This window comes from Xiphophorus maculatus, chromosome 1 (genome assembly GCF_002775205.1).
Source record: "Xiphophorus maculatus strain JP 163 A chromosome 1, X_maculatus-5.0-male, whole genome shotgun sequence".
In the NCBI taxonomy this organism is placed as follows: domain Eukaryota; kingdom Metazoa; phylum Chordata; class Actinopteri; order Cyprinodontiformes; family Poeciliidae; genus Xiphophorus; species Xiphophorus maculatus.
Window position 1 is genome coordinate 27,298,323 of NC_036443.1, and position 26,667 is coordinate 27,324,989.

At 37.1% G+C, this 26,667-nt stretch overlaps 3 protein-coding genes across 4 annotated transcripts in view; 2 read left to right on the forward strand and 1 right to left on the reverse strand.

The window, feature by feature from the left end:
* The window catches only part of acap3 (ArfGAP with coiled-coil, ankyrin repeat and PH domains 3), a 62,890-nt gene extending 59,976 nt beyond the window's left edge, over positions 1-2,914 (forward strand). The window contains exon 25 of the mRNA XM_005798926.3: positions 2,117-2,914. Within this exon, the coding sequence (XP_005798983.1) occupies positions 2,117-2,223 (107 nt within the window). The 3' untranslated portion in view covers positions 2,224-2,914. The remainder of the gene's footprint in view (positions 1-2,116) is intronic.
* A 1,172-nt stretch (positions 2,915-4,086) lies between these two features.
* On the forward strand, positions 4,087-17,966 carry LOC102236059 (homeodomain-interacting protein kinase 1-like). 2 transcript variants are annotated; one of them, XM_023336178.1, is made up of 16 exons: positions 4,087-4,433; positions 6,547-7,286; positions 8,014-8,387; positions 8,479-8,602; positions 10,297-10,416; positions 10,496-10,582; positions 10,671-10,852; positions 10,939-11,089; positions 11,808-12,012; positions 12,523-12,641; positions 12,732-12,880; positions 13,262-13,414; positions 14,169-14,324; positions 14,783-14,979; positions 15,748-15,878; positions 16,681-17,966. In XM_023336178.1, the coding sequence occupies exons 1-16, from the start codon at positions 4,394-4,396 to the stop codon at positions 17,056-17,058; spliced, it is 3,306 nt and encodes a 1,101-aa protein (XP_023191946.1). In that variant the 5' UTR covers positions 4,087-4,393; the 3' UTR covers positions 17,059-17,966. The 2 variants fall into 2 exon arrangements, with proteins under 2 accessions (XP_023191946.1, XP_014324206.2); XM_014468720.2 differs by having other exon boundaries at positions 4,088-4,433; positions 12,729-12,880.
* An 823-nt stretch (positions 17,967-18,789) lies between these two features.
* On the reverse strand, positions 18,790-26,407 carry sdf4 (stromal cell derived factor 4). Its single transcript, XM_005798928.3, has 7 exons — positions 26,204-26,407; positions 23,880-24,195; positions 21,669-21,805; positions 21,481-21,594; positions 21,236-21,394; positions 20,335-20,510; positions 18,790-20,049 (listed from the first exon to the last, which is right to left on the reverse strand). The coding sequence occupies exons 2-7, from the start codon at positions 24,185-24,187 to the stop codon at positions 19,873-19,875; spliced, it is 1,071 nt and encodes a 356-aa protein (XP_005798985.1). The 5' UTR covers positions 24,188-24,195; positions 26,204-26,407; the 3' UTR covers positions 18,790-19,872.
* Positions 26,408-26,667: the final 260 nt, after the last annotated feature.

Here is a 26,667-nt window from a genome sequence, read left to right on the forward strand (position 1 = left end):
ATACAAAGCTCACAAGTCTGCTGATTTTCACCTTTTAGCTTTAAAGGCAATTTATGTTTTCCGGTGAGCTTCACTTTTTTTTTTTTTTAGTGCACATTAGAAAAATGCCATTTTCTTATGAAAAGAGTCAACCTAGATCTGCAAAGCTCCCATAGCTAGTCTCTCAGTTTTGGTTTACATAGTTTGCTAGCTGTCAAAAGTAAAGTTCAAAACTGTGAAAAATTGAGGAAAGATCTTCCTTTTATTCGACTGACATTTCTTATTACTTTCTGTTCAAGATGGGGAATATATATTTTTGTAAACCACATCCATATTTTTTTGCACAGTCGCTAGTTTGTATTTACCACCACTAAATATTTTTGCAGGCGTTTGTGGTGACGAGAGGAGCAGCCCACTCATTTTCTCTTCTTTCTCGTTATTGATAGACCAGAAGCACTTTTTCATGCAGCCTTTTTCTAATTTGTCGGCAGTATCTCACAACAAAATTCATAGTTTTCAAGTGAAAAATGTTGTGACTAACAGTCATTTCCATTAAGCCAATGAACGATTATGTGTTGTATACATTGTGGTGTGTGTACAGTGACTGTAGTGAATACTAAATCCTATTAACACATCCTTCTTTTGGCATCTCGATTTCTAACTTCCTTATAGATTTTTTTAACTTTCTGTCTGTTATCTGTAAAACTTATTTGAATAGTGCAAGAAATGTTTCTCTAAATATTCTGTACTTGTGCTTATTAACACTATATATGTATTCCTTCTGTTTCCTTTGAAATGATACTGGAAATAAACAATGTGTGTCTAAACACTAACCTCTTTGTGTTGTGGCTAACCTTATTACTATTTCTTTGCTAAAAGTTGAACAACTATCTTCAAGTGCATGACATAGTGACTATGCACAATTAACATAAAACCTATCTGTCAAAGCCTCCACAAGAAAGTTTTGATAAAGTATTAATTTTCCTTGTAGTTTTCCACATATTGCCATCTTAATTAAAACTACAAACATGTATTTTATTGTGATTTATGTGACAGATCATCATAAAGCATCAGCGTCCCTGTTTCTGCAGGAAAAATCAGACCCACGATATGATGCCTTAACACAATGATTAGTGGCACTGGATTTTATTTAGAGACATCAGATCAAGGAACAACTGTATGCCACACTTTTCAGATTTCATTCGTAAATATAAGTTGAAAACCATGTCACAGCTTCCTGCCATTTTACAAAAGTGCTCCGCTCTTTTTCTCAATCACAAGAAAGTTCTAATAAAATAGTTTGAAGTTTGTGAATGTCTTGTAGGAAAATATGAAAAAGTTCCAAGGTAGAATAATACTGACTCTGTGTCATTTCAACTTAATTCAAGTTCTTTATATTGCACCATTTTACAAAAAGTGTTTCAAAACCAGCATACTTAGTTACAGCAATCCTGTAATAAACTGTAATATAGGCAAACATCATATAAACTTTTTATTACAAGCTTGTAGCTTTTAATATACTTTCTTCAATCCAAACGGGAACCTAAAACAATAACTTAGTATGGAAAAAGCATTAATTATAAAACTATGAATAAAGTTAAATCAAACACCTGATATTTTTTTTGGAGTTTAAGATAAAAGTTTGACTAAAAATAACAAAGAAGTGGGTGGAAGAGTGAAGCCTTGAGTAGCTGAGGTCAAGCATCCAAAATGAGGGAAAATTTAAAAGAAACGGATAATGTGTGCTAAAAATAGGGAGCGGTAAATAAGTAGTAATAGTAAAATCGCAAATACGTTCCTTCTGAGCACCAAGTTTGAAACTTGATAAAAATTTAAAGTTTGTTTCCCTTTCACATTGCAACTCCTGGAAGCTTTTCCAGACACAGACACGGCTGCTTTTGTTGTATGTGTATATATATTCAATGGTTACTGTAGCAACGAGAGGCATGAATGCCAGGTATTTGGGAAGCTGAATGAGGGGAAGCTTCAGGGTGCCTCAAAGCCTTCTTTTCTGTGTTTTCTCTTCATTTTCCTGTTGTATTTTATTTTGTGGCCATTCAAAGATAAAAAATAGAAAGATCCTGGTCTCATGAGATGATTTTTCATTGATGTTTCTTTGTTGTTTGTATCCTACTAGGAGACACAACATACATTGACATCTTCAGGGAGTTTTCCCATATGGCCTCCCACAACCCGGAGAAGCTGAAGCGTAGGAGTTTGCACTTCCGACACTCCTTCAGGTAGTCCTCTGAATATCTGGAGAGGAAGGCTGCCTCCCCTTCATACTTGAGATTCAATAACAAGTGACCTGGAGGAAGAATCTGAAGCTATTCATCATTCATCATAGGGTGCCACTTCCTGTCCCGCCTTAAAAATGTGCTTAAGGTAGATAGATTATGTCTCAGAAAAGACTTTATTTTGGTAGGACAATGTTTTTTTTTTTGAGGATTTGCTGGTCTTCTCCTTTTCAATATAACTATAAAAACATTATTATTCCTTCAAAAGGTTAGATAATTACTTGTTTTTTCTGTAGTATATACGGTATTTACCAATTTATTCTGTCTGGATCATTGAAGGAATCTCATTATTACCTTATTTTTCTACATGCATGCATTACATTTCATACTTAAACTTTCAAATACAGCTAGGAAGTGTTACATTACCCATCATCATCATCATCATCATCATCATCATCATCATCATCATCATCATATTCTTGCAGTGTTATTTAATGTGCCGTCTATTTTTATGAGAAATATCTTCTGTTTTGCATCGACTACGCTGGTCTAGTCCTTGTAAAATTTTGGTTTGAATGTAACTTGCTTTACCACTATGAGATGAGGTCTTTTTTGTCCTGTAAGCATGCTGGAGAAGCAAAATAAAATGTTAATATATCTTGAATGAGAGACGAGTGCAAATAAAAGCTTTTCTTTTACATTCTTGTGCGTTTTTCTTATTTGGTGAACAGCAGCGCCCCTCAGTGGTCATATTGGTCATTCCTACAACACAGATTCAACAGATTTTGAAGTATTGTTTCAAGAACACCCCGCCTCTCGCCCGAAACGTTCGCTGGAGATAGGCTCCAGCACCGGTCCCAACCCCACTATGGACAAGGGTGTACAGAAAATGGATGGATGGGTTTCAAGAACATTTTACAGATGTCATTAAACAATAACCACCTGAACCTGTTGTGTGTCTGTGTGTCAATGTCAAGATGGAAATACATTAATAATGAACTTCAAGAACAAATTAATGGTGTCAGATGGTTTAAACTTTACATGATTATTTCTGGTAAATCCGAAGTCCACAGTGTGAAAGGCTATGTGCGCGGTTCAAAAAAGTAGAAGGTTATTTTTTGTCACTCGTTTCAGAAAGTGAAACTGATGTTGTTTAGTTTCACTAATTATTTTGATGATTAAGGGTTACACATTTTGAAAAGAAACCCAAAATTCAGTATGCATGTATACTTCGCTCTCTCTCTTATTTCCTGCTGCTTTATTGCATAATAAGGCCAGTAGATGCCATAAAAACAATCTCAAAATAAATAAATAAAACAAAACAAACTTTGTTACATTTGTTAAATCAATTAGATAATTCAAATGAAACTTAAAATGTATCAATTCTGTAATAATTTCTTATATTTAAATTAATTAATAAATTGTTTAATAAACTGGAACAAAAAGAGGTGCCAAGCGTTTACGTTACATTCCTAAAAAGTCTTAAAAGAGGTAGAATTTGGTTTGATTATTTTCCAAGTCTCCAGAAAAATAGGCTAATAATGACATACAAAAAATATTTGAATTTCCATATTTCAGAAATTATTAATTCAAGCAAAATGTTGAATTTTTGTTTGAAATAATGAGTTGGACAAATCCTTGTGAAGATTACAACACTTTCGCCTGAATGATTACGACGGATAGGCCAAACTAAGAAAAAATAAATAAAATTACGAGAATCATACGCGAACAATATTAGACTGTATGTTTGATTTGACTGAAGAAGAGACGAGGAAGATGTATGGCTCCAATAGACGATCTTTGGCAGTTTTACTCCCTTCACTTTGCAATGAAGTTCGAGCGCTAAGAAGTGACTGATATGGCTGAAATAGACAATCTTTGGTTACTTCCAGTGCGACTTGCAGTTGGTTTCGTCCGCAAGACAGGAAGCAGGCCGACGATTTGTGAAGATGGTGCTCGGTCCAGGCTCCGCTGCTTATCGTAAAAATATGTGACATCTTCACTGTCACCGTGGAGGTTTTGCTCGCTGGATGCACGATGCGCCTGTGGACTCGGGTCAGGTATGACTCGTAGCCGGCTGTTATTAGCTTAGCTAGTCGCTGCTTTGCTCGCTGCGCAGGGCTCAGCTGATTCGCTACAGCGGCGCAGACTCCGGCTGAAAGATGTTGAGGCCTTAGATGTCAGATTGGCGACGGTGTGCTCGTTCAACAAACCCAGGTAATGTCATCCACTGTTGGTGCTTTATTTTATTCTGGTTCAGTAGACGCTGGAGGCGGAAATTTGTGTAGGTTCATGTGATATTGGTTGAACTTGACACAATGTTTTGGTGTGCATCTCTTTTCTTTGTAAGTATCTTTTACATTTGCTTTGAGCATAGCAACATTTTTTATATAATATATTTATTTGTGTGCATTACTGTTGAATAGCAATAACATAAGTATTTTACTATTTTTGGTTTGTCTCTTGTGGGTTACTGAGGCAAAAATGCAGAGGGTTGCAGAGCATGACTCTTGTGTCTTTTGACATAAATGGCTTATAGCTTATTAAAACATACACTCAGGAAGTTAGCATGCCAATATAAAAAAACTGGAGATTCCCTGCATGATAAAGTCTAAAAGGGATACTGTGGGCTACTTCATTTTATGTGTACAAACACAAACACACAGTAACAACATACGTTAACCAGTTAACCAGAACGTGGAAATTAAATCTGCAGTAGTAAATCAAAGTTTTTTTCTGGTTAGTTCACAACTATTAACAGAAAAAAGTCACCATAACCTGATCTTGCTGTTAGGAGAGGAATGATTTACATAAACACCAATTGAAAGATGGGGGGAAGTGAGACAATTTGGTCATTGTATACATTTAATTGAAGAAACATTATGTTCAACACCTTAGAAAACCAAAAGGTAGTAAACCGATAATATATAGTATTTTAGAAGGACGTATTTCTAATTTTAACTCCGTGGGCCTCAGCTCAGATCTTTTCATCAACCACATCACCTCAAAAGATTTCAGCAGTAATATTTCAACAGGTATTCTGTGCAGACATTTGCAAAATCTACAACAGTCATTTGTTTCTATTACAAATACTACTACACCTCTAGATTTGATTGAACTTGGGTGACAAAACACTTTATATATTGTTCAGTATGGCACTAGAGGTATTCAAAGTTTAATGTAATATGAAAATAAGTTTGAAATGTTAACTTTACAATGTAAGCATATTAGATAATAGTACCTAACACTGTCTGCAATGCTGAAAGTCTAAATTATTTAGACTAATATGTGTATGTCAGCATTTTAGCTCTCAATAATGGGCATCATATGCAATTTTAAAGATTCCGATGCTAGTATTAGTTGATGTGATTTTAATTGCATATCATTATGTTATTTAACAGTAACTAACAATATCTGCTATGTAACCAGCAGATTATTGTCCTTTATACATTGTTTAATTGTTAGAACTCACTCAGGTTTAGAGATTTCTTCTTGCAAGTCAGGTAACAGTGGGGTTTGGTATTTGTTTTCTTGCTTCCTGCTATTGGCAACAACAATATTATTCTTTCCAACTGATATTTACAGTACTACTATGTGCATGAGAAAGAAACCATCAGAAGTCCAGATAAATAGTTTATGTCTGCAATCCGTGCTACATTCTGTGGACATGACTGGCAGCCATATTGGATACAAAACTCAGGGCTGTTCAGGGCTATGCTAAAGTTAGCTTTGGCTACTACAATGCTATCAATAGCTAAAGTGCTACTAATAGGAATTATAACTCCATTTAATAGTATTTATTACACTAACAATAATAATTGGAAACTATATGCTATAAGCAGTTCCTTCTCTCATTCACTTAAATTCTAAAATGCTAACATAAGATTGTTTGCTTTCAATAGTGAACAGTAAGTATTATGCTAGCATTAGCATAAAACTAGTATAATACTTAAAACTTAAAATTTTGTAATATTTTTGCTTTTCCTTGTCCCTACTAGGTAAAATAATATAACAAGATATTAACGATAATAAATGATGTCATATAATAGTGAATCGAAACTGTCTCCTTTAGTTCATTTGTATTGGTTTTTTCTCCAAAGTGTGCTGCTGAAAACATTTGATAAAATGCTGCAAGTACTTGAATTTTACTGTGTGAAAAATATACAAACTCTAGGCAAACTCCTAAGCCCCGGTGCCACTAGCTATCTTGTAGTTAGCTGTATTTTCAATGTACTTGTAGTTCATTAAAAATACAATAATTCTGGCCTTTTTCTGACATTTAAACTGAGTTTTTTCAAAAGTATCCACTTTGTCTCAATCCCATCTGCAGATATGTCCTCGCAGCTCCAGGTGTTCTCCTCCCCCTCTGTTTCCTCCAGTGCCTACTCTCGCCCAAAGAGGCTCAAAGTGGAGAACCCCACTTGGGATGTCTCCAACCGGTTGGCGGACAGCGGCTACTATCAACAGAGCCCTTCGCAGGCAGCTGCCCCCTCCACTTCTGGCTCTAACCTTGACCTGGTGTACAACTCCAATCAGGTCCATCCCCCTACAGCTGGCTCCAGGGAGCAGACGGTGGTGCGAGCTGCAGACAGCACAGGAAGCGTTCGTGGACCTGCTTCCTCCTCCTCCTCTTCCTCTTCCACCTCTTCCAGCCGGCACATTAAGGATGCAGGGTCCTCCTCCCAACACTGCGAGCTTTACCAAAAGCAGTACAGCTTGAAGAGGAAGAGTGAGGAGGTGGACAGCAGCGACAGCGTACAGATACTAGAGGAGCTTTCGGCGCCTGTGGCATCGAACCGCACCGGCGGCGGAGGGGGAACCACCACGGCTCAGTCCATAGCTCACTCCACCTCCACCACCAAAAGTAGCAACTCCCACAGCGAGGGCGATTACCAGTTGGTCCAGCATGAGATCCTGTGCTCCATGTCCAACAGCTATGAGGTGCTTGAGTTTCTGGGGCGGGGCACCTTTGGGCAGGTGGCAAAATGCTGGAAGCGGGGCACCAATGAGATAGTGGCCATTAAAATACTGAAGAACCACCCGTCTTATGCACGACAGGGGCAAATAGAGGTGAGTTTGTTGTGCTGAATATCTCAAATTTGGCAGTGTTGATAGATCGCTTGATCAAATATTTGGTTTTTGAAGATTTAATTTTTGGAAAATTTAGATTTTTCCACCACTGCTCTCATTGGATTTCTATAGTTTAGAGTGATGTCAGCCTTAAGGGCAGCATTAAAACATCACAAGCACCTTTTAAAGCTTCTATTTATTTGGACTTTTAATTCAGGTCAACTCTATATTAAGTACAGGCTATGTTTTTTTATTTTAGTTATGAGAATAAAGTAATAGAAAATAATCTAAATAATGCAAGGAGTAGTAATTTTATGAGAACTACGACATGGAATATAGCAAGTATTTTAAATGAGGATTGTTGCGCATTGTGCTTTGGTATAAGTTTTACAGATAATACTTAATAGAAATACTTAGTCTTTTACACATTGACATAGAAATTATGGAAATAATTTGAACAATCTGACAATACTTTCATAACTGATAATAAATAGAAACAGAAAATTTTCATTTTGTAGAAAGAACCACACTGACTGAGCTGCTTTTGTCAGATCTTGACATGAGCTTTTTCTTATTAAAACAACTTTTTTCTCTTTAGACTTTTTAAGCTAATAACATGACTATATTCTCATAATTAAACTAAACTTCTCACAGCCTGGTCCTAGTAATTATTTTGTAGTCAAGACCTTCTATGAATCTCTTATCCCCATCTTTCCTCCACCGACAGGTGAGCATCCTCAGCAGACTGAGCACAGAGAACGCAGACGAGTTCAACTTTGTCCGCTCGTACGAGTGTTTCCAACACAAGAACCACACGTGCCTGGTGTTCGAGATGCTGGAGCAGAACCTTTACGACTTCCTGAAGCACAGCAAGTTCAGCCCTCTGATGCTGAAGTGCATTAGGCCCATCCTGCAGCAGGTCGCCACAGCACTGATGAAGCTGAAGAGCCTGGGGCTGATCCACGCCGACCTTAAACCAGAGAACATCATGCTGGTTGACCCTCTGAGGCAGCCGTACAGGGTGAAGGTGATCGATTTCGGCTCTGCCAGCCATGTTTCCAAAGCAGTGTGCTCCACCTACCTCCAGTCCAGATATTACAGGTCAGGAATCTGATCCACACCAAAGGTTTCTTTAAGTTCTGAGTTAATTCAGTCTGTGTGTGAATAACTTGGTGTAATTGTGTATATGCAGAGCTCCAGAGATTATTCTAGGTCTCCCTTTCTGTGAAGCGATCGACATGTGGTCTTTGGGGTGCGTCATTGCTGAGCTGTTTCTGGGATGGCCCCTTTATCCCGGTGCATCAGAGTACGACCAGGTCGTCTGCACCACCTGCACATGCTATGCACTGTAAAGGAGTTTTCATGTGATCCTGACCCATTCAGATCATTCAGGTTACATATTCTTTCAGACTGAGGAAGATTGGGACAAATCAATTTGTAATCAACAGAAAAAAATAGATGTTTTTTTGTTGACAGAGGGAATTGTATTAAAGATGACCTATTATGCTTCCTTGAACAGGTTAAGTTGACTCTGTTTTAGGACCTCTTGTCACTTTGATTCCAAATAAGTTCCCCTGCAAACAGAGGCATAATTGTACAAATTTGTATCTTTGAAAAGCAGAAGTAGAGCTTCCTACACAACCAACAAGAATGCAGCAAGTGGTTTCTGGATGATAAATCATCAATAAAACACTCGTCTTTTCCATGACATACAGTGGAAAAACCAGCTGACCACATGTCCTGGAGCTCAGCTTGGGTTGCTAAGTAACGGTGCAGTGCCCGTCAGTTGTGACCTAAGAATTGGGAGGTTTTTGAAAGGGCTTGTTTTCCAGACACAAAAAAAAACACACCAAAAAATTGATTGGTCTGTTTTTAGAAGGAGTTGAGACCCAACTAGAAGTATAACATGCAAAATGTGAATTTTGCATAATAATTCTCCTTTAAACCTGTGGGTTGGGCTTTACTGTTTGTTCTGCAGATCTGAATGGGTCAGTTGCACAGTGTAAAAATGTACTATGCCTGGAAATATTTCCACCCTGGAAAGTTTTCCACATTTTATGTACTTGGGGTGGTTTTGCATGACAAACAAACACAAAGTAGAGCCTAATTGATGTGGGGGAAAACTTGTAATGTGTTTCTAAAATCATTTTGTTGCATGCATTTGTATTTAATGCCCCTGAGGAATGGAATAGTACTACCCTTGACTATGCTAGCGTATTGTTTTATGCTGTTATCCAACTTTAACCGTATTCTTCACTGTTTCTTAGTCATTATTATGCTGTTTTTCAGTAAGATTCGTTAACAAATCTTACTAACAAAACAGCTGTTTTTGTGCTGAGATTGAATTACACCTTGTTGATTTCTGCTTACTAGTAGTTACGTGACTTTTGAAGACAGATTGTTTCCCAGGATATCAGAGTAAAGGGGCCTAAATTCAATGCACGCCACACTTTTCAGACATTTGACAATTTATAGCTGTAACTTGACTTTTCACATTTAAAGTTTGTGGTTGTAATGCAACAAAATGTGAAAAACTTCAATGGGCACAAATATTTTCACAGGGCATTTAAACTTTTCACACAAGCATCTTCTACATTTTTAAAAAATCTTCCTGTCACCTCAGTTGTTTTACATTTTGTTTCTCCATAGTATAATATTTGACAAATTAACTTAAAAGTACATTGTAAAAACACAAACTCTTAATTAATAAGAAAAAAATAACTTGCGTGTAACTTTTCAGCAAGAAATATGAGCTTGTTTTAAGTGAATAATTTCTTAAAATTGATTTTAGTTCCACTGGCAGATTTTTATTCACTTATTGCAAGAATTATTTCTCATGTTATAAAAGAAAAAATGTGCAACTAAAACTATTAATGTACTAAGATATTAGCACTTGAAATTAGACCAAAAATACCTTGTAAGTCTTTGTGTTTTTGCAGTGTGAGCGGCTTTTAATGTAAAAAATGAGACTGCATGTGTGTAAAGCTTCCTTGCACTGCTCTCGCCCCAGATCCGGTATATTTCCCAGACTCAGGGTCTCCCAGCAGAGTATCTGCTGAGTGCAGGAACCAAGACGAGCCGTTTTTTCAACCGAGGCCCCGATGCAAGTTACCCTCTCTGGAGACTCAAAGTCAGTGCTTCCACTGAGTTTTTTCGGCACAGTTTAGATTTGTTTACAATATTTAGGAGTTCTTCTTCTTCCCCTGCAGACACCTGCTGAGCATGAGGCAGAGATGGGCATCAAGTCTAAGGAGGCAAGGAAATACATTTTCAATTGCCTGGATGATATGATGCAGGTATAAATGTAAATATATGATGTGGTCATTGAGCTTCGGGTTGCCAGGATTGCTGTGGGATATTTTACAAATATTGACTTTCCTGCAGGTGAACATGACCAGCCTGGAGGGCACGGACATCCTGGCGGAGAAGGCCGACAGACGGGAGTTCATTGACCTGCTGAAAAAGATGCTTACTCTCGACGCAGACAAGAGGATCACACCCATGAAGACGCTGAACCATCCTTTTGTTACCATGACTCACCTGCTGCACTTTCCCCACAGCTCACAGTAAAGAGATATATCAATTTGGATATATTATAAACTTGTTTTGCTTGCGGATTTTTACAACTATATTTTTCCTTTTCATTTACCAGTGTCAAGTCTTGTTTCCAAAACATGGACATATGCAAACGCAGATGCAGCGCATTTGAAAACGGGAAGAACATGTTTGCCAGTAGCAGCACTCCGAGCGCAGCCGCCAACCTAACTGTCACATTCAGCAGTCAGCTTAACCAACACAATCAGGTGGGAATGTCCGAGCTTTTAATCTGCATCATGTTCTCACACAATAATGCCATTTTGTTCCCACAATCTTAGAAGTACAGCTAAAGACAACTTGTCTAGAGTTGGAAGTGTTACATGACCTTTTAAATAAAGACAAGTTATAGTTTCTGATCAATATCTCCTATAGGAAATTTGTCAATTTTAATCAACCATTTTTTAAATTCATATTTTTATAATTTTAAATAAAGAAATATATGATTTTCTTCAATGGGATGTTGGTATGTCTGAATATTAGTTTCCAACCTAATGACAAGAAAAGTACATATGTAGCAGTTTAATTATGTTGTGGAAATTAAATCCAATTATTTCATTTAAAAATAGAACATCTACTAAAACCAGCTATTGTTATTATATCTTTATTTAAAAACATTAGTTTTTTAAAATTATTTTAAGAACCACAGAACTCTTGCTCATTCACAGGGAAAGCATCCCCATAGCATCATGCTGCCACCACCATCTTGCAGTGTTGATGGGATTATTTATATTATGTTTAAACATTTAATTTGAGCAGGAAGACCATTTACCTAAACATAAGCCAACTTGATGAATATTTATTATTATTATTTTGCAAGGCGCTATATATTTTGTCCTCATCCATCTATGCAGTAATATTTATTTCTCTGTGTTGCTGTGCAGTGCCAGCTGATGTTTGGGAACATTTTTCTGTCGTGTCTTTCAGATGGCGTCCACAGGGGGACAGTCTCTGTCCCTCAGCAGCAACGTCCCGCTGCTCAACTATCAGCCGGGTCTCTACCAGCAGGCCACCATCAACATCCCGGGCCTGACCCAGCAGAGCGTTCCTCTGCAGACCCGACCCACGCAGCTCTGCGCCCAGACAGAACCGTTCCAGCAGACACTCATCGTCTGCCCTCCGACCATCCAGGGTGAGAGAATTTTTGGGTTTTGAAGATTAAAATATTTTTCTTCACCATTGCGCTCTAGCTCAGAAATAATTTGTTTAGCAAATTATTTTTATTAAAAGTGAAAACACAGTTTATATTCCTCTGACAATTATTCTACACCTGAAAAACTGAAGTACAATTGTTTGTAATATTCATCCTAACATTTAGTTTTATAAACAACAATATATCTTTATTCATAGTTTGTTTCTTTAACTTTTGAATCACTTCTGTATGCACTTTTGAACTCTAGAAGCTTTTTTCTTCACAATTTGAAGATGTTCTCCTTTTAAAATTTGTTTCTATATTCTGCTATTTTTATAACTATATTCTTGTAATTACTCAAACATTCTAGTAGCTTGACTAATACTCCTTCGTACAACTCAGAAAGGGTGACTGAAAATCCACTTTTTGAAAGTATTTTAGGTCATTTGTAATTTCCTTTTTAGAAAAGAAAGTGAGAAATGCTGGGATATACTTATTTTCTCCACCTAGGTCTCCAAACCACCAATAAGCCTTCTGGTTACCCAGTAAGAATGGACAGCTCGGTACCATTGGTCGCTCAGAACCAGTCCTCCCAGTCTCTCCACCTCCAGCCCAGCATGCTGACACAGGTAAGTCACCCTGCCTTTCAGAACCGATGTGAACTTCTGTGTTTAACTAAATGTTTTTTTTTTTGGTTTTTTTATGTGAATGAACAGCAGGGCTGGCCGGCAGGAACGCAGCAGATCCTCATCCCTTCTACCTGGCAGCAGATGCCTGGCATGTCCATCCACAACCCGGGCCAGGCCGTGGTGCCCGACTCGCCCGTAGGCGCTCCGGTGCCTGAAGGCCAACAGGCTGCTGGGTGGAGGTAGGTTCAGCTGAAGACTCTGCGATGTACGAGCACATATAGACACGTTGCAATGTGACGTCACGTGCACAAAGTCCCGCAAAAAAACTTGTCGCCGACAATGACTGTCAACAAAACATGCTAAATCTTAAATGCATTCGTGATATAGAAAAGAAAAGGGGATGCAGTGCTTTGCTTCTAACTGCAATACTTACATCTACACTTTTCTTTTTGTTAATGTTCTACTGAGGTAGTGCAATAGTAAAATGGAAAGTGAAATAATCGTCTTTTAGCCTTCCAACGTTGTACGCATGTGGCAAATTTTCCAGATCTAAACAATAATATGCAACTTGTCTATAAAAAAAGTTGTTTATACATGTTTTTTTTTCTTTTCCCCCCCAGGGGTCGTCATGGTAACCAGTACGATGGCGTCAGCCAGCAGGACTCTGGCGTCAACCGTCATGCCGGCGTGCAGAACCACAGCTCAGGGGCTGCTCACGCCAGATCTCAGCAGGGCAAGAGGTCAAAGGGCCGACATGCAGAAAACAGAGCCAGGTGTCTGAGTAGAATGAGAATTTTACTGGATTTAAACTCACAAATATATACAAATCTTACCAATAAATCAGAATAGTATTGATCAGTAGATATAGATTAATTACACACAGATGGATGTTTTCAATCCTTAGTTATGAAGATTTTCTGTTTACAGATAAAAAAACCAAAACATTTACGAATATTACATGAGACCAATAGTGGTGGTTTATGATGTGGGCTTAAAGTTTTATCACCATATTTTGTGCTGCTATTGTCATGACGATAAAAGCTACAATACAATCTCTTTATTACCTAGTTGTGGCTGCGTGACACAGCAATCATACACAAGTCTCATAAAGAAGTTTGACTTAAATTACTAAACTGCACCTTATTCCTTTTGGAATAAAGTATTTTTAAAAATTACATTTTAATAAATAATTTGGGGCACATTTGCAACTAAATATTCATGTTTTCAATCACAATTTATGTAAAATCGGTAGACGTGTGCTTTATCCATTAATTTAGTGCTTTAAAGTGCTTTTTTCCAAATATTTTTGATCCTTTAAGATTTTATGGCTCCCACAGTCCAAAAGCATAATTTTTTAGAAAGTAGACAGGCAATGTTTATACTCTATACAACTGATTTTTCAAGAAAATACCAAAGAGGTCCAAGGGACAGAACAACTGCATTGTGGGTAACAAGAACAGCTTTAGTCCTTGTATCTGAAAAGTTTTCTTGTTGACAACGCGTCATTCTCTTTATCCTCCCCTTCAGGCTGCATTCAGCTTCCACAGTCGTCCACAGCGCTTCTTTCCCCGGTGACCAGTCTCAGCCCATTGTCATCTCTGACACGCCGAGTCCCGCCGTCAGCATCATCACCATCCACAGCGACTCGGAGGACGAGGGCGAGACGAAGGTCATGGCTGCCTGGTGAGCTGAACTTGAGACGTAACCTTCATAAATATGCTTTTCAAGATCCATGTTTTACATGAACTCTCAAATATCCAGAGACAGTTTTGTTTATTTTGAGTTTAGGACTCCAAAGCCAAATGATGTGAAAAGTAAATGCAGGGAATTGGAAAGTGTTATTTTCGATTGAAACCAGGTATTATCATACATCTACTTACATTTCTGGCAAAAAAACTTTGAGTTTTTTCCTAGTTTTTTTTTTTCCAGAAATTTCAAGCTCAGAAATTTCCTTGTTTTATTTCTAGAAAATTTCTGAGATTAATTTCAAAATTTCAGTTTTTTGCCAGAAGTGTACTTCTACTTTAGTTTTTTTTTCTATCTACGATGACCCAAAAAACGCTTCAGAATGTTTGAAAAGTGCTTGAATTCTCCTGTGAGAAAAATATACGAATCTTGTAAATGGTGCTTCACTCTTGCAGCTCCGGAACGAGCCAGAGAACAAACGTGATTAGCTGTGTGACGGTGCACGACTCCCACGACTCCGACTCTTCCAGCACCAGCAGCCCTCTGAGCCCTGAGACCAACTCCCAGCCCTCCAAGTCTCTGGCCGTCGTCGTGCCCTCTGTGAAGCCTCAGCCTGCTGAGAACGCAACCACCAAGCCAGCAGCAGCCCCAGGTCCAGATCACCCTCATATTTCTGTTATTTATTAAGAATACACCCTTTATTTTAAATCTTCTAGCTACAGCTGGCACCAGCTTAGGGATGGGTGACAAATAGATTTGATCAATTAATCAAATTTTTTGATTTTTGGAAAATCTGGATTTCTTTTTTCTCATCTTTTTTCACATACTATTTTTTTTTGACGAGCATATTTTACAGCTTCTGTTTATTTGGATTTTGAATTTAAGTCAACTCCATGACAAAGTATTAGATTTATTTAATTGAAATACGAGGATAAAGTTGTAATATTTGGAAAATATAGAAAGGCATTTTTTGTTTACAACACAAAAAATAACAAAAAACTAAAATGTTATTCTGGTATAAGTTTTACAGATAATACTTAATATTTTAAAACACTAACATCAAATTATTATCTGTAGAAGGACTTTGAAATGATTATGCAAACAACTGAGTCTATTTCACACAAACTGCAATAGTCACGTCAGATCCTGATAACTAAGCTTTTTCTCATTTATAATGTTTTCCCAGATAAAATTCTGCCATTTTCTGCTAATATTGTGTCCATATTGTCATAGATAAACAACCTCATCTCTGTACTCTATCTCACAACTCACACAAAGGATGATTGAAATGAAAGACAATTTTGAAAATATTTTTGCTGACCCTGAAAAATTGATTAAATCGGATCTGGTATAAATAAGATTTTATTTTTAAGCCATATTGCCCAGCCTCTCAGTTTCCTCTCTGGCTCTGCACCAACAGATCCTGCAGTCGGAGCCTCCGCCAAGTCCAAGAAGGCGTCGGCTCAGTCGTCATGCCGAACAGGAGATTCCAGCACCGATCGGCATCAGCGCGCAGCATCCAGCAGAGCTCAACCTCTTAACCTCAGTCAGGTACCAGCGATTACAATACCATCATCACAATTACAAAAATATGCACAACCCTCAAGCTTTGTCATGTTAAGTAAATTATTTTGGGAAGATTTTATGTGATCCACAACACAAGATAGTCCATAATCTTAAAAAGGAAAAAATGCCATCCATTTGCACTTTAAAACACCTAAATAAAATTGAATTAGGCTAATTAAGAAATAGGCCTGTCATAATAACAAATTTTGGTGGATGATAAATTGTCCCAGAAGTTATTGCGATAAGCAGCATGCTTGTTTTAAGACCATTTTCAAGATGTGCAATTATAACGCAAGCACAACCTCTCAAAGAGCAATAAACTTTCATTTCGAAAGAAATTTTAACACCGTAACTGGAAGACATTTTAAATACTCCAAATAAATAAAACAACAGATGCAACAAGTAAAATGGATTATAAAGTCGCTGTAAACAAAATTGTCTTAAAAAAATTGAAACCAAAGCACCAGTCAAAAGGCTTTATTTGTGTTTATTTGTGTAGCACTTTTCAGCCACAAGGCAGTTCAAAGTGCTTTACATCATAAAAAGCACTTTGAAAATAAAAACAATATAGTCACCGCTTGAGAAACCAGTAACAAACATTAAATTTGTCATCTACTTCTTGGTAGAAAGAGCTAAAGAAAAAAATTAACAGTAAATCACACAAGTAAATCAATAAATCATGCAATTGGAAATTATTGAGCTTGTTTTTAATTTATGTATTGCGTATTGTGACAGGCCTACTGAGAGAAGCAGCTTCCCATCTAAATCAGTTCGTTATGAATTTCAGGTGCAGCAGTCCGTGATGCCGTCTTCCCACAGTCACACAGGAAACGGTGGCTCCCTACGCCATCAGCCCACATACCCGCCGCCGGTTTCCTCTCACTCCTCCTACCGCCTTCAAGACGCCGCCCTTTTCAGCTCCACACCGAACCTGTACACCTACCCGGCCTCAGCCGCCCTGGCCTCCGTGTCCCAGGCCGTAGACCAAATGCAGGGCGGCCGGCCGAGCGGCGCCTACTCCTCCCTGGCTCTACTGCAAAAGAACGTGGGTTTGGCGCTCAGTGGGTCTGCAGCCGGACAGTACAGCAACCCTCAACCCCAGCCTTTCCACCGTTCCAGTGCTGCTTACCAGAGAAAGCTTAACCAGTTCCCCCCGTACCTGTGATGGCTACAGCAGCACTCTCCCATAATCAAACTGTGGCTGGAGAGCACAGACCTCGTTTCTGTGCTCTTAGTTTAAACATGACTCCATTTTTATTTTAATCTGCTCCACTTTATTTCTGCTGCATCACTGTGACGAGCGGCTCAGCCCAACCGAAAGTTATCCAACATCCTGAGTTGCAACATTTCATTGAGTAAGAGGTCTATGTTGTAGAGAAACTGATGCTGCCTTTTTTTTTTTTTACAGTATTTTATTCACAAACTCAGCTGCCTTATAAGGGCAGCTTCCCTTATTTTTTAAAAAAATATGTAACGTCTGCACATTGTGGTAAGTTGGATTAAGATGTTCCAGTAATGAATGTAGTGTGTATGTATTTTAACTTTTAATCGAAAACAAAAAAAGTTAACATACTGTGCTGTGTACTGATGTGTCAGTGTTTTATATGTGACTGAATACAACCCTTGGGGTCAAAGGTTAATTGTATTGAAAGATGCCATGTGTTATGGATGAATTCAGGACTTAAACATCCTGTAGAGGCCACATTATGGGAGTAGATCTCAACAGAAATTTGTAACCGGTTCTTCAGTCAGATTTGAAATTTATATAACACAAGTGTTCATTTTTTTGGAAAAATGTTCGTTTTGTTTTGTGAAGTGGTGTCTGTGAAGTAAACTGTCCAAACGTCTTAATTGGGTAGAAGTCTGTGGGGGAAAAAATTTACTGCATTTGATTTGACGCAAACCTGACGATGACAATTAGCTAAAAGATAAATTAATGTTCAGATGTTGCTGTTTCAAAGTGAAGCATCAGTTTGTTAACGTGATGGCTGTCTGTTCATTAATGTGCAACATTAGAGAGAAACACAGTGATCCTGGACCTGTATGTATGCAATAAAATCTCAAAAATATAAATCGGCCTCTGTGATTTTATACTTTAAGGAACAGTTCAACATTTTTTTCATATAGTTAGGTTCTGCAGTAAATATCTTACCTGTGGCTGTCATCTAAGTCAGATATATCTGCTGCAGCTCTTCACTGGTGTATTTTTCTAAACATTTCTTTAAAGTTAACACGTTGAAAATTTTTTCTCTGTAATTGGTCATTCATTTCCATACTGAATTGAAGACTGGGAAGTTTGTGCATTTTGTTTCTACAAAGAATTTTACGTGAATTTGGAGTAAGTATGAATCTGTACAATGGCGTATTAGGAGCATTGAATATTTTTTTTAAAAAAAGTAAATTTCCTCCAAAAATAGAAGTTTTGAGCTTAGATGTTCCTAGAAAAAAACTTGGAAATTTCTGAGTTTGAACAGAAACTTTTGGCAAAAATCAACAGTGATTTCAAAAGGGCATTAATGAAAGTGTGTAAAAATAAGTATTGAACAACTACAATAAAGCCTCACTTAAAAAAACTAACACATTTAACAGAGTGAGTTTACAAATATGGTTTCACTGATTTTCAATTAAAATTGTTACAATTGTTTTTGGGAGAAGTCAGTTAATGGTAGAAAAAAACCAATAAATTTAAACTTGTATTTAATACACAAAAAAATGCATGTGTATCAGTGTATACAGAGTAAATCTAGAATGTTGTCAGTTTTATAACAGAACAAAAGATTCAGATTTCATAAAAAAATGCACTAATTTTTAACTTAACATGTTAACTACAGGATTAATGCAGATTTCTAAAGCTTCATTTAGCAGTTTGCTTCTTTACACAAAGAAAACAAAGCCATTACAAATATTCAGTTGTGTTTTGGTTGATAAATGTTTATTTGTTGTACATTTTAAAAAGCCGAAACATTCTGTTATTATAAATCTTATTTTACAATCGAATCGAGGACAGCACAACCAGCAGCAGGATCCCAAACGCTCCATGTGGACTTCTTTTTTTTCTTCATGCTTTTAAAAATAATAATAATTAAAAAAAAATACCCAGAGAATTTCACAGAAACCTGAATAGTTATGAGGAACCAACACAAGGACACCCACAGTAAATAAGTGCAAGGCATTAAAACATTCAAAATTAAACAGGTCAATAAATAAAATCCATCTTCATCCACATGAATAAAAGTATAAAGAAGTTAAGCTGCTGTTAGAAAAGTCAGAGCTTTAATCATTATGAAAGAAAATAGACATGTTGCATTCAGATGCAATTTATTTTTCTGTTCATCAAAGTAACAACCACTGGTAATATATTAATTTCTTTCTTAATTCTTTTTGTAATTAGCTAGTTTGGATGAAGAGCTATGTGATATATATATCTATTTGCATATATATATATATATATTTTACTGATGCAGCTTTTAGGAACATTAACAGGTTTTCAATCAATCCAATTATTCCTACTGTAGGAATAATTACAGAAGAGCATCAGAAATCAATTTTAGAAAAAAACTCAAAGCAATGACTTATTAATGAGACTAACTGTCTATATTACATCCAAGCAGCTCTGTTCTCTCCAACAAGCATATGGCTATGCAACAAATGTCAATATTTACACTGTATACAGACATGCTGGTGAAATGACTGCACCAGCCAACACAAACAGTACCTTCTGGGCTAAAATACATCATATACACACATTTCACAATTTAAGAAATTTATTCGGAAAAGACAAAATCCCCAAATTACCGTTTGATGTTGCACAGAAAGTACATCGTGTTAACTTTCAATGTTTGGGGGAAAAAAGCCAGTGATGGGATAAAACAAACAACAGATCCAGACTTGTCCCTGAATCAGATTTAGGAGGTGTGTGTAGGCGTGTGCGGATGCGTGTGTGTGTGTGGAGGTGGGAAGGCGTCTGTAAGCTCTGTGCTCAGAATTCCTCGTGCACGTTTCTGGCGTAATCCATGAGCTTGCTGCCGGTGAAGTATTCGCTGTACCTCAGGATTTCTTCCAGCTCCAAGCGGTGGTTCTGGTTCTCGTCTGCAACTGCAATCATCTGCTTGGCCTCGTTCAGAGCGTTGTGCTCGTTCATCGGGTCCATGTACTCCTGGGAGACAGAGACGGGAACATTTAGAACACCATTTTTCAATTTTGAGCTATTTGAGCAAAATTATAGAAAATGAATTTTGAAAACATTGTCTGTGGTGACCACCATGCCCTAAAATTATAGTTATGCTAACCCTGAAACATTAGTGATAAACATTAATTGCACCAATACTAAAGTGCTATAGGAACATAGTAATCAGTGGTAGATAATGTTAAAGCGCTAGTGTGAGTTACTGCAGATAAAAGCATTTTATCTGCAGCACAGGGCTGCCCTTCTGTGACTTGCCTCCAGCTCATTCATGGTTACGATGCCGTCACGGTCCGAGTCGATGACTTCCTCAAACTCCTTCTTTCTCTCTTTGACCCAGTCGTCGTCGATGTCCTGCCCCTGCTGGTTCTCCACGGTGCCCACGGGTAAAGAGATGAACTCCGACAGGGTCAGCTTCCAGTCTCTGTCCTGGTCTGCAGGAGAAACACAGGACACCTTTAAATTACACTCAGCATAGCTTAAATCAGGGATGCACTGATTCACTTGGTTCACTTCTGATGCCAATATCTAAGGCTTAGTATCGGCCGATACCGATCCGATACAGAAAAAAAAGCTGAATTGACAAAAACAAAAACAATAGATTGACTACCTTGGTCAAACAAGTAAAAATAAATTGCAACAAACCTTTCAAATGGTTCAGAAAGTGCAAATAGGAATTCTAAATATAATGTAAAATATCTAATAAAACACAACATCGCTCAGAGCATAATTCATAGAATTAGCCTGAATACTTCTGCACATCGTCACTGACATCTGAGCTAGATTTTTTTCCGATATTGGGACCGATACAGATATTAGTATCAGATTGGTGCATCTCTAGCTTAAATTATCCTTCATTATACAGTAATTATTAAAACCAGATCGCATTTCAACATTTAATATTTTAACTTGATTTATTTATAAAAACTGAACCAGTCAGTCCTTTACTAGTGGTTCGAGGTTCGAGCCAATCAGCACTTAAAGTAGAAAATAAAACATCTAAAAACATTAAAAATGAGAATTTTTAAAGATTGCACAAGTCTGGTTCCTTGATACCAAAACAAAACAGCCTTTTACATTTAATTTCCCCAACAGTGTTAGCTCCAATGATGACTTACAGCAAGTTTATGTAACAAAGATTTAGAAAATGTTAACATACCCAAGTCTCGCACTATTTCCTTCACCATGTATCTGAGCATGCCTTTGCTGTGCTCAGGGTGGAGGAAGGAGAGGAACTCCTCTTCATCCAGCCGCTGGTCAGCAGGAGGATTATCGGCTTGAAACCAGCGGTCCTTTAGGCTCTCCAACACCTCCTGAGCTGCAGGGATAAAAACAAGAAAAACAGTTTATAACAAAGATTTAAAGCCTTTCATCATTTAACACCAACGCATTAAATCTACTTACTTTCCTCGTCCAGTTTCAGCTCTTCCTTCTTCTTTATTTTATCAGTAACTTCTGTTTCATTAAAACCTTTGCTGGCAAGAAACTTGACTTTGTACTCATTCCATGTTACGTAACCTAAAAACAGCAAAAACAAACAACTATTTAGCTCATGAATATATTTTAAATATTTATCAATCTGAGACTCTCACCGTCCCCATCTGGATCAACGGCCCGGAAACTGTTCTTGTTCTCCTCCATGGCCTCCTTGAAGTGCTCCTTCGTCTTCTCCACGATCCAGTGCTGCATCTCCTTGGCACTCACACTCCGATCCTTGTTGACGTCGACTCTGGAACGAGAGAATTCACAAAAGAAAAATCTTAAGTCTTAACTTTTTCTTAAGCTTATAAAACAAAAATAGCAACAATGGGAACAAAATGCCCTTCCTGGTTCAGAGGTATAAGAGTTTCATATCAGTTTGTATCGATAATATCTGAAATACTGCCAAACTGGTGGTATGACCTTTGCTGTTTTATCCACAGTTTTCACTCTACACTGTTTATTTTTAAGCAGCTATGAGGCACAGTGGCGAAACCTTAAACTGCTGCTGTGCCAGTTACTCAAAAGGTTGTTACTAAGTAACCAAATAGTGAGTGAGTTGTTAGGTAACCAAAGAATGAGTAAGTGAGTTAGTTAATGTCACTAACCTGGCCATTAGAGGTTGCGCTATTAAAGTTTTCCCTCTGCCTACATCTCCCAGAATGCTATGTGGCTTTCGATCAGAGTTCAATGACTATTCTATTGACATCACCATATGTTTATATCAATATATATTGTTATTGATTTATTATCCAGTCGTAGGCAGATGAATAAAACTTTGCAGGGTTTGTATACTTTAATCATCAGAATAAAATCGAATTAGTTGCCGCCCTCGCTTGATTGCACCTTTTTACATCATCACTGCAATTTGTCGCTGTTTCTTGCCATGCTGGTCATTTTACTACCTCAAATATTTGACGTTAATGTGGACGCTCCACTGTCAGCAATTAACTGTGTTTGCCTGCTTCTATAAACCTGTTTAGTCTGTCGAAATGGAAAACATAAAAATTTAAAGTATAGGACATGAAAACCAAGCAAGACAGAGGAGCAGTGCCTATCTATTTTATATCTCTTCTTTCTGTTGCTCGTTCCACCGTCTTCCCTGTTTAAGACACTCTTAAATTCACTAAAAGTTCTCCTCACAACTCCAAACTTTTTGTCATATTAGGATTTCTCTTAAAGCCTAAGATGCTTTGTGAATAAATTTTATCTTACCGAGGTAAAACTCCAAGAAAATTTGTCAAGTTTATTTGTTCAGCACATTTCATGAACAAGACAGTTCAAAGTGCTTTACATGATAAAAACATAACACAAGCAATTATGAGACACACAACATCGCATTTTGTCAAATGCCATCATCAAAATCCCTACGAATAGTTAAATTTAGATTATTACAATTTAGAAAATTCAAATAACTGTCCTTAAAAGAGGCCAGTAGAAGCTACTTTTAGTATTTTTGAGAATACAGGTCCTAAACTAAAGTTTCTTTGGTTCAAGATTTCATCACTTAACTGTGTCATAACTGTGTCAGTTTTGCAGAGGTGTAACACACTAAGAAAACAAGACAACTCACACTGTAGAGGTTTGAAATGCTAGTAGTTATTAGAAGTGAAACATTACTTTGTTTGTTTGCTCTGCAGGTCATTCTTGGACTCCAACAAAACAATTCTTTCTTCTGAAAAAATGCACAAATCTCATTTAATGGCGTCATCTGTTAGAAATCCATGGAATCCATTTAGGTTCAAGATGCCATCAAGTTTCAAAAATGTGTCTTTTTTTCTATCTTTGCTAGACTGATTTCAGCTGAATTTAAGAGAAAGTTACACATTTTTTTTGTTTCTAAGTTGCCACGTTAATTAAACATGAACCAACACAGCAGGTTTACCTGGAATGCAGACGTACGTGTGTGGTTACTGAGCTTGCTCTTTAAATTTTTCTCCACCATCATCTTCTGTGCAACATAAAGAAGGCCTGAAGCGAGCATAACTGTGACTCTGCATTTACAAAACCACAGTATTTCTGCAGTATTCCAATATTGCAACACACCCTTAACTAGATTCCTCCTTGCAGCATTTTTGGCTGTATTACAGTTTTTATGTTGTATAACTGACCTTTCTGCTGTTTTTATCTTATTGGTTATCTTTCAGCTTCCATCACTGATTACCACCATGAGGGACAGTAAAGGACACTCTTTTGTTTCAGTGTTGAAATATTTAGCAATTTCAGCCTTGACCTTCAGCGTTACAGCAAACTGATCTTATCACGTCTAGCTCAGGAATGCAGACTCCAAGCTGACTAGAGAGTGCCAGAAATACATTTCTTACTTGGTAAAAATCTCAATGAGCTTCTTCCTGTTCTGCTTTGGCTCTGAATCCTCTTCAAAGTCGTCCATCTCTTTCCCCAGGAACACTTCCTGATGGAAGTCCTTGTTAAGGTGGCCATCCATTTCCATCTTTAACCCATTCAGGTGGTCCGGTGGAAGGATCTCGTTCTCGTCCTTAGTGGCCGGAGACTTATCCTTGGAGGATGACATGTTGGCGGGACGCGCGTGTACATCCAAAGTTAGCAGGAAGTAGAAGAGCAGAGAGAGAGCCAGGAGGTTCCTGGACCACAGATCTCGGCAAAGAGCCATGATCGCTTCTGGAAAAACATGAAGGCAAAAGCTTAACCAGATCAGCTTTGAGAAATTGAACAAAAAATATATACAGTTTTTAGAAAAAAAAATAGAATCATCTCTAGACATGCCTCAGAAATTTAAATAAACTATGGGTTAAACAGAATAATTGTGATTAATCAATTACTGAAATAATTGTCAACTCATTTTGTAAATTGGAGCTTATAGACATAAAAAGGGCCATTTGCTGAAAGAACATCATACTCAGAGCAGCAGTTAGGCCAAAACTGGACAAAAATATAAAGATTTGCTGCTTTTACCAGAAAAAAATCTAGATATGTTCTAACTAGAACTCCTAAAATGGACTGGTTTTAGGTTCACCACATTCAAATGCTGTAAAAAGAAAACAAACCAACAAAAAAAAATTTTTAACAATAATTAATATTTGCCATCCAATTATTGATCCAAAAATAGTCAACAGATCAGCCTTGAACTCTATTACTAAGGCAAGCAAAAAAGGGGCTTATATTTTCACGTTAGAAGTATATATATATTTTTTTGCTACAGATGTATCCTTTGTTACAAAAGGTACAACTGTAAAGTAAAGCTGTTATTGAGTTTTAGGCAATAAAATGTTTATTTTCTTATTTAAAAACAGTTTAATTATTTGTTTATTTGCATGTTTTGTGTATTTCAAACACTGGAAGGATCCACATCTGCATTTATCTGGTTAATCGTCAGAATAATCAATAACTAAACTAATCGTTAGTAGCAGCCCTAAAATAAATATCCCTTTTATTCCAGATCAATATTTGAAAAAAAATAATAATAATTTGCTTTTATTTCAAAACCTCTCCTCCTGTGAGTTGATGTGAATTCAGAGTCTAAGTAAATTGTAAAACTAGATGGTAGACTCTAGGCGGGCTGACATCACTCTTAACTGCGGACACCAATTTTTCCAAAATTTAATCATCAAACAGCTAAATCAATAAATTTTCAGTCATTAACAACAAACAAGAGTTCAGGAATACGGGTAGGACAGGTTATTATTTCTAAAATGTCTCTGTCTAGTTGCAGATAGACATTGAAATAGTATTAATTCAATTTCTCCAAAGTTTATAGTTTTTATTAATTATTATTATTTTCCTTCAGAAAGCTGGAAAATAATTCATATCTAATTCAATTTAAAATCTACGGATGTAAAACTGAAAGTGCTTTAATACATTCAAAAAGCTATATGTGCAAAAAAAAAGTATTTAAGTTTTCTTTTTGGTTCCCTTAAATCTTTTAGTCATTTATGTTGTTCATGACAGCAATATATTATTATTACTACTCTTATGGTGTTTTACACAGTTAGTGTTCAGCTTTTCATAAAATAGTTATTTATATAATTAAATTTTTGTAAATTGTACATTCATCATTGATCAAACTGTTGCCTCAACTTTAATGCCGCATTCACGTCTGTTCGGAGTTTTCTGTACCTCAACACGCCCACTGGAAAATCCCACTTGTGAACCCTTATTCAGACTGTCTTAGAGACAGGAAAAAACTTAAACAAACAAACAAAAAAAGCAAAAAACAACAACAACCATGAAAATAAATTTTAAAACCTAAATACTCCGACCGTATAGGTTTTAACTAAGTAAAGACGCCTTTAATGTCTTGTTTGTGGTCTAATTTACAATCAATAATTGATTTTGAACATTCGAGATGTGACGGGTTTTCAGCCCAATTCACAAGGTCAAAACTTAAACTTTTCCTCCTACTGTTTATACAGTACTGCAGTAATAAACAAGCACAAAAAGAAAAAATAATTGTAGCACGCAGTTCGAATTAGTTTCACCCGTAAGTGAAGTACAATCGTGGTCACTAGCTACTACATTAGCGCCTTCTCTGTCAGAAAATAGTCTCAAATATCCACCTGGCACTAAAATGCCATTTGCAATGATAGTAAAAGTGACTTTCAACGACTCTACGGAAGACTGGAAACACATCAGCAGCTAGCTAGCGTTAATGTTTGATAGTTCCACAGACCTGCGGTAAGTCAGTCAAGATGTCACTCTGCGATCCCGGAGTTAATTGATCCTCCGACACAAACCCTCTAAAAAGTGTGGTGCAGTTCTGTCCACGTCAACAGAAAAGACACACAAGAGGAAGCGTGAAAAATGGTGTCGATTTCCCGATAATTTCCCAGGTCACTCAGTTGAACTGGTTAGCCGCTAACACTGTTCTAATGAATTATGTAACCACTCGCATTCTGAGCTACCACTTCCGGAACAGCATTTCAAAACAAAATAATGGTAAATTTGAGTTCAACAATTTGTAAATGGTAGTATAAATGTTAATATGATAAAAACTAACTATGTGCCAATGAAAAAAATTTGCGAGACATCCTTTACGTAAGAATTTGATGATAGTTTTAGCTCACATGGTTGTTTACGGGCCCAGGAGGCAAAAATCTCAGACAACTGTCATCTGGCCTCAAGTTACGGTGGGTA

What these genes read in the sequence shown, in the direction of transcription:
- sdf4 (XM_005798928.3), bottom strand. Translation starts at nt 24,187, where the DNA reads ATGGCTCTTTGCCGAGATCTGTGGTCCAGGAACCTCCTGGCTCTCTCT. An exon ending in GGAAATAGTGCGAGACTTGG is followed by an intron (nt 20,511 to 21,235) that starts GTATGTTAACAT and finishes TTTCTCCTGCAG; the next exon opens with ACCAGGACAGAGACTGGAAG. An exon ending in TAACCATGAATGAGCTGGAG is followed by an intron (nt 20,050 to 20,334) that starts GCAAGTCACAGA and finishes TCTGTCTCCCAG; the next exon opens with GAGTACATGGACCCGATGAA.
- LOC102236059 (XM_014468720.2), top strand. Translation starts at nt 4,394, where the DNA reads ATGTCAGATTGGCGACGGTGTGCTCGTTCAACAAACCCAG. An exon ending in TGCTCGTTCAACAAACCCAG is followed by an intron (nt 4,434 to 6,546) that starts GTAATGTCATCC and finishes TCCCATCTGCAG; the next exon opens with ATATGTCCTCGCAGCTCCAG. An exon ending in AGCTTAACCAACACAATCAG is followed by an intron (nt 11,090 to 11,807) that starts GTGGGAATGTCC and finishes CGTGTCTTTCAG; the next exon opens with ATGGCGTCCACAGGGGGACA.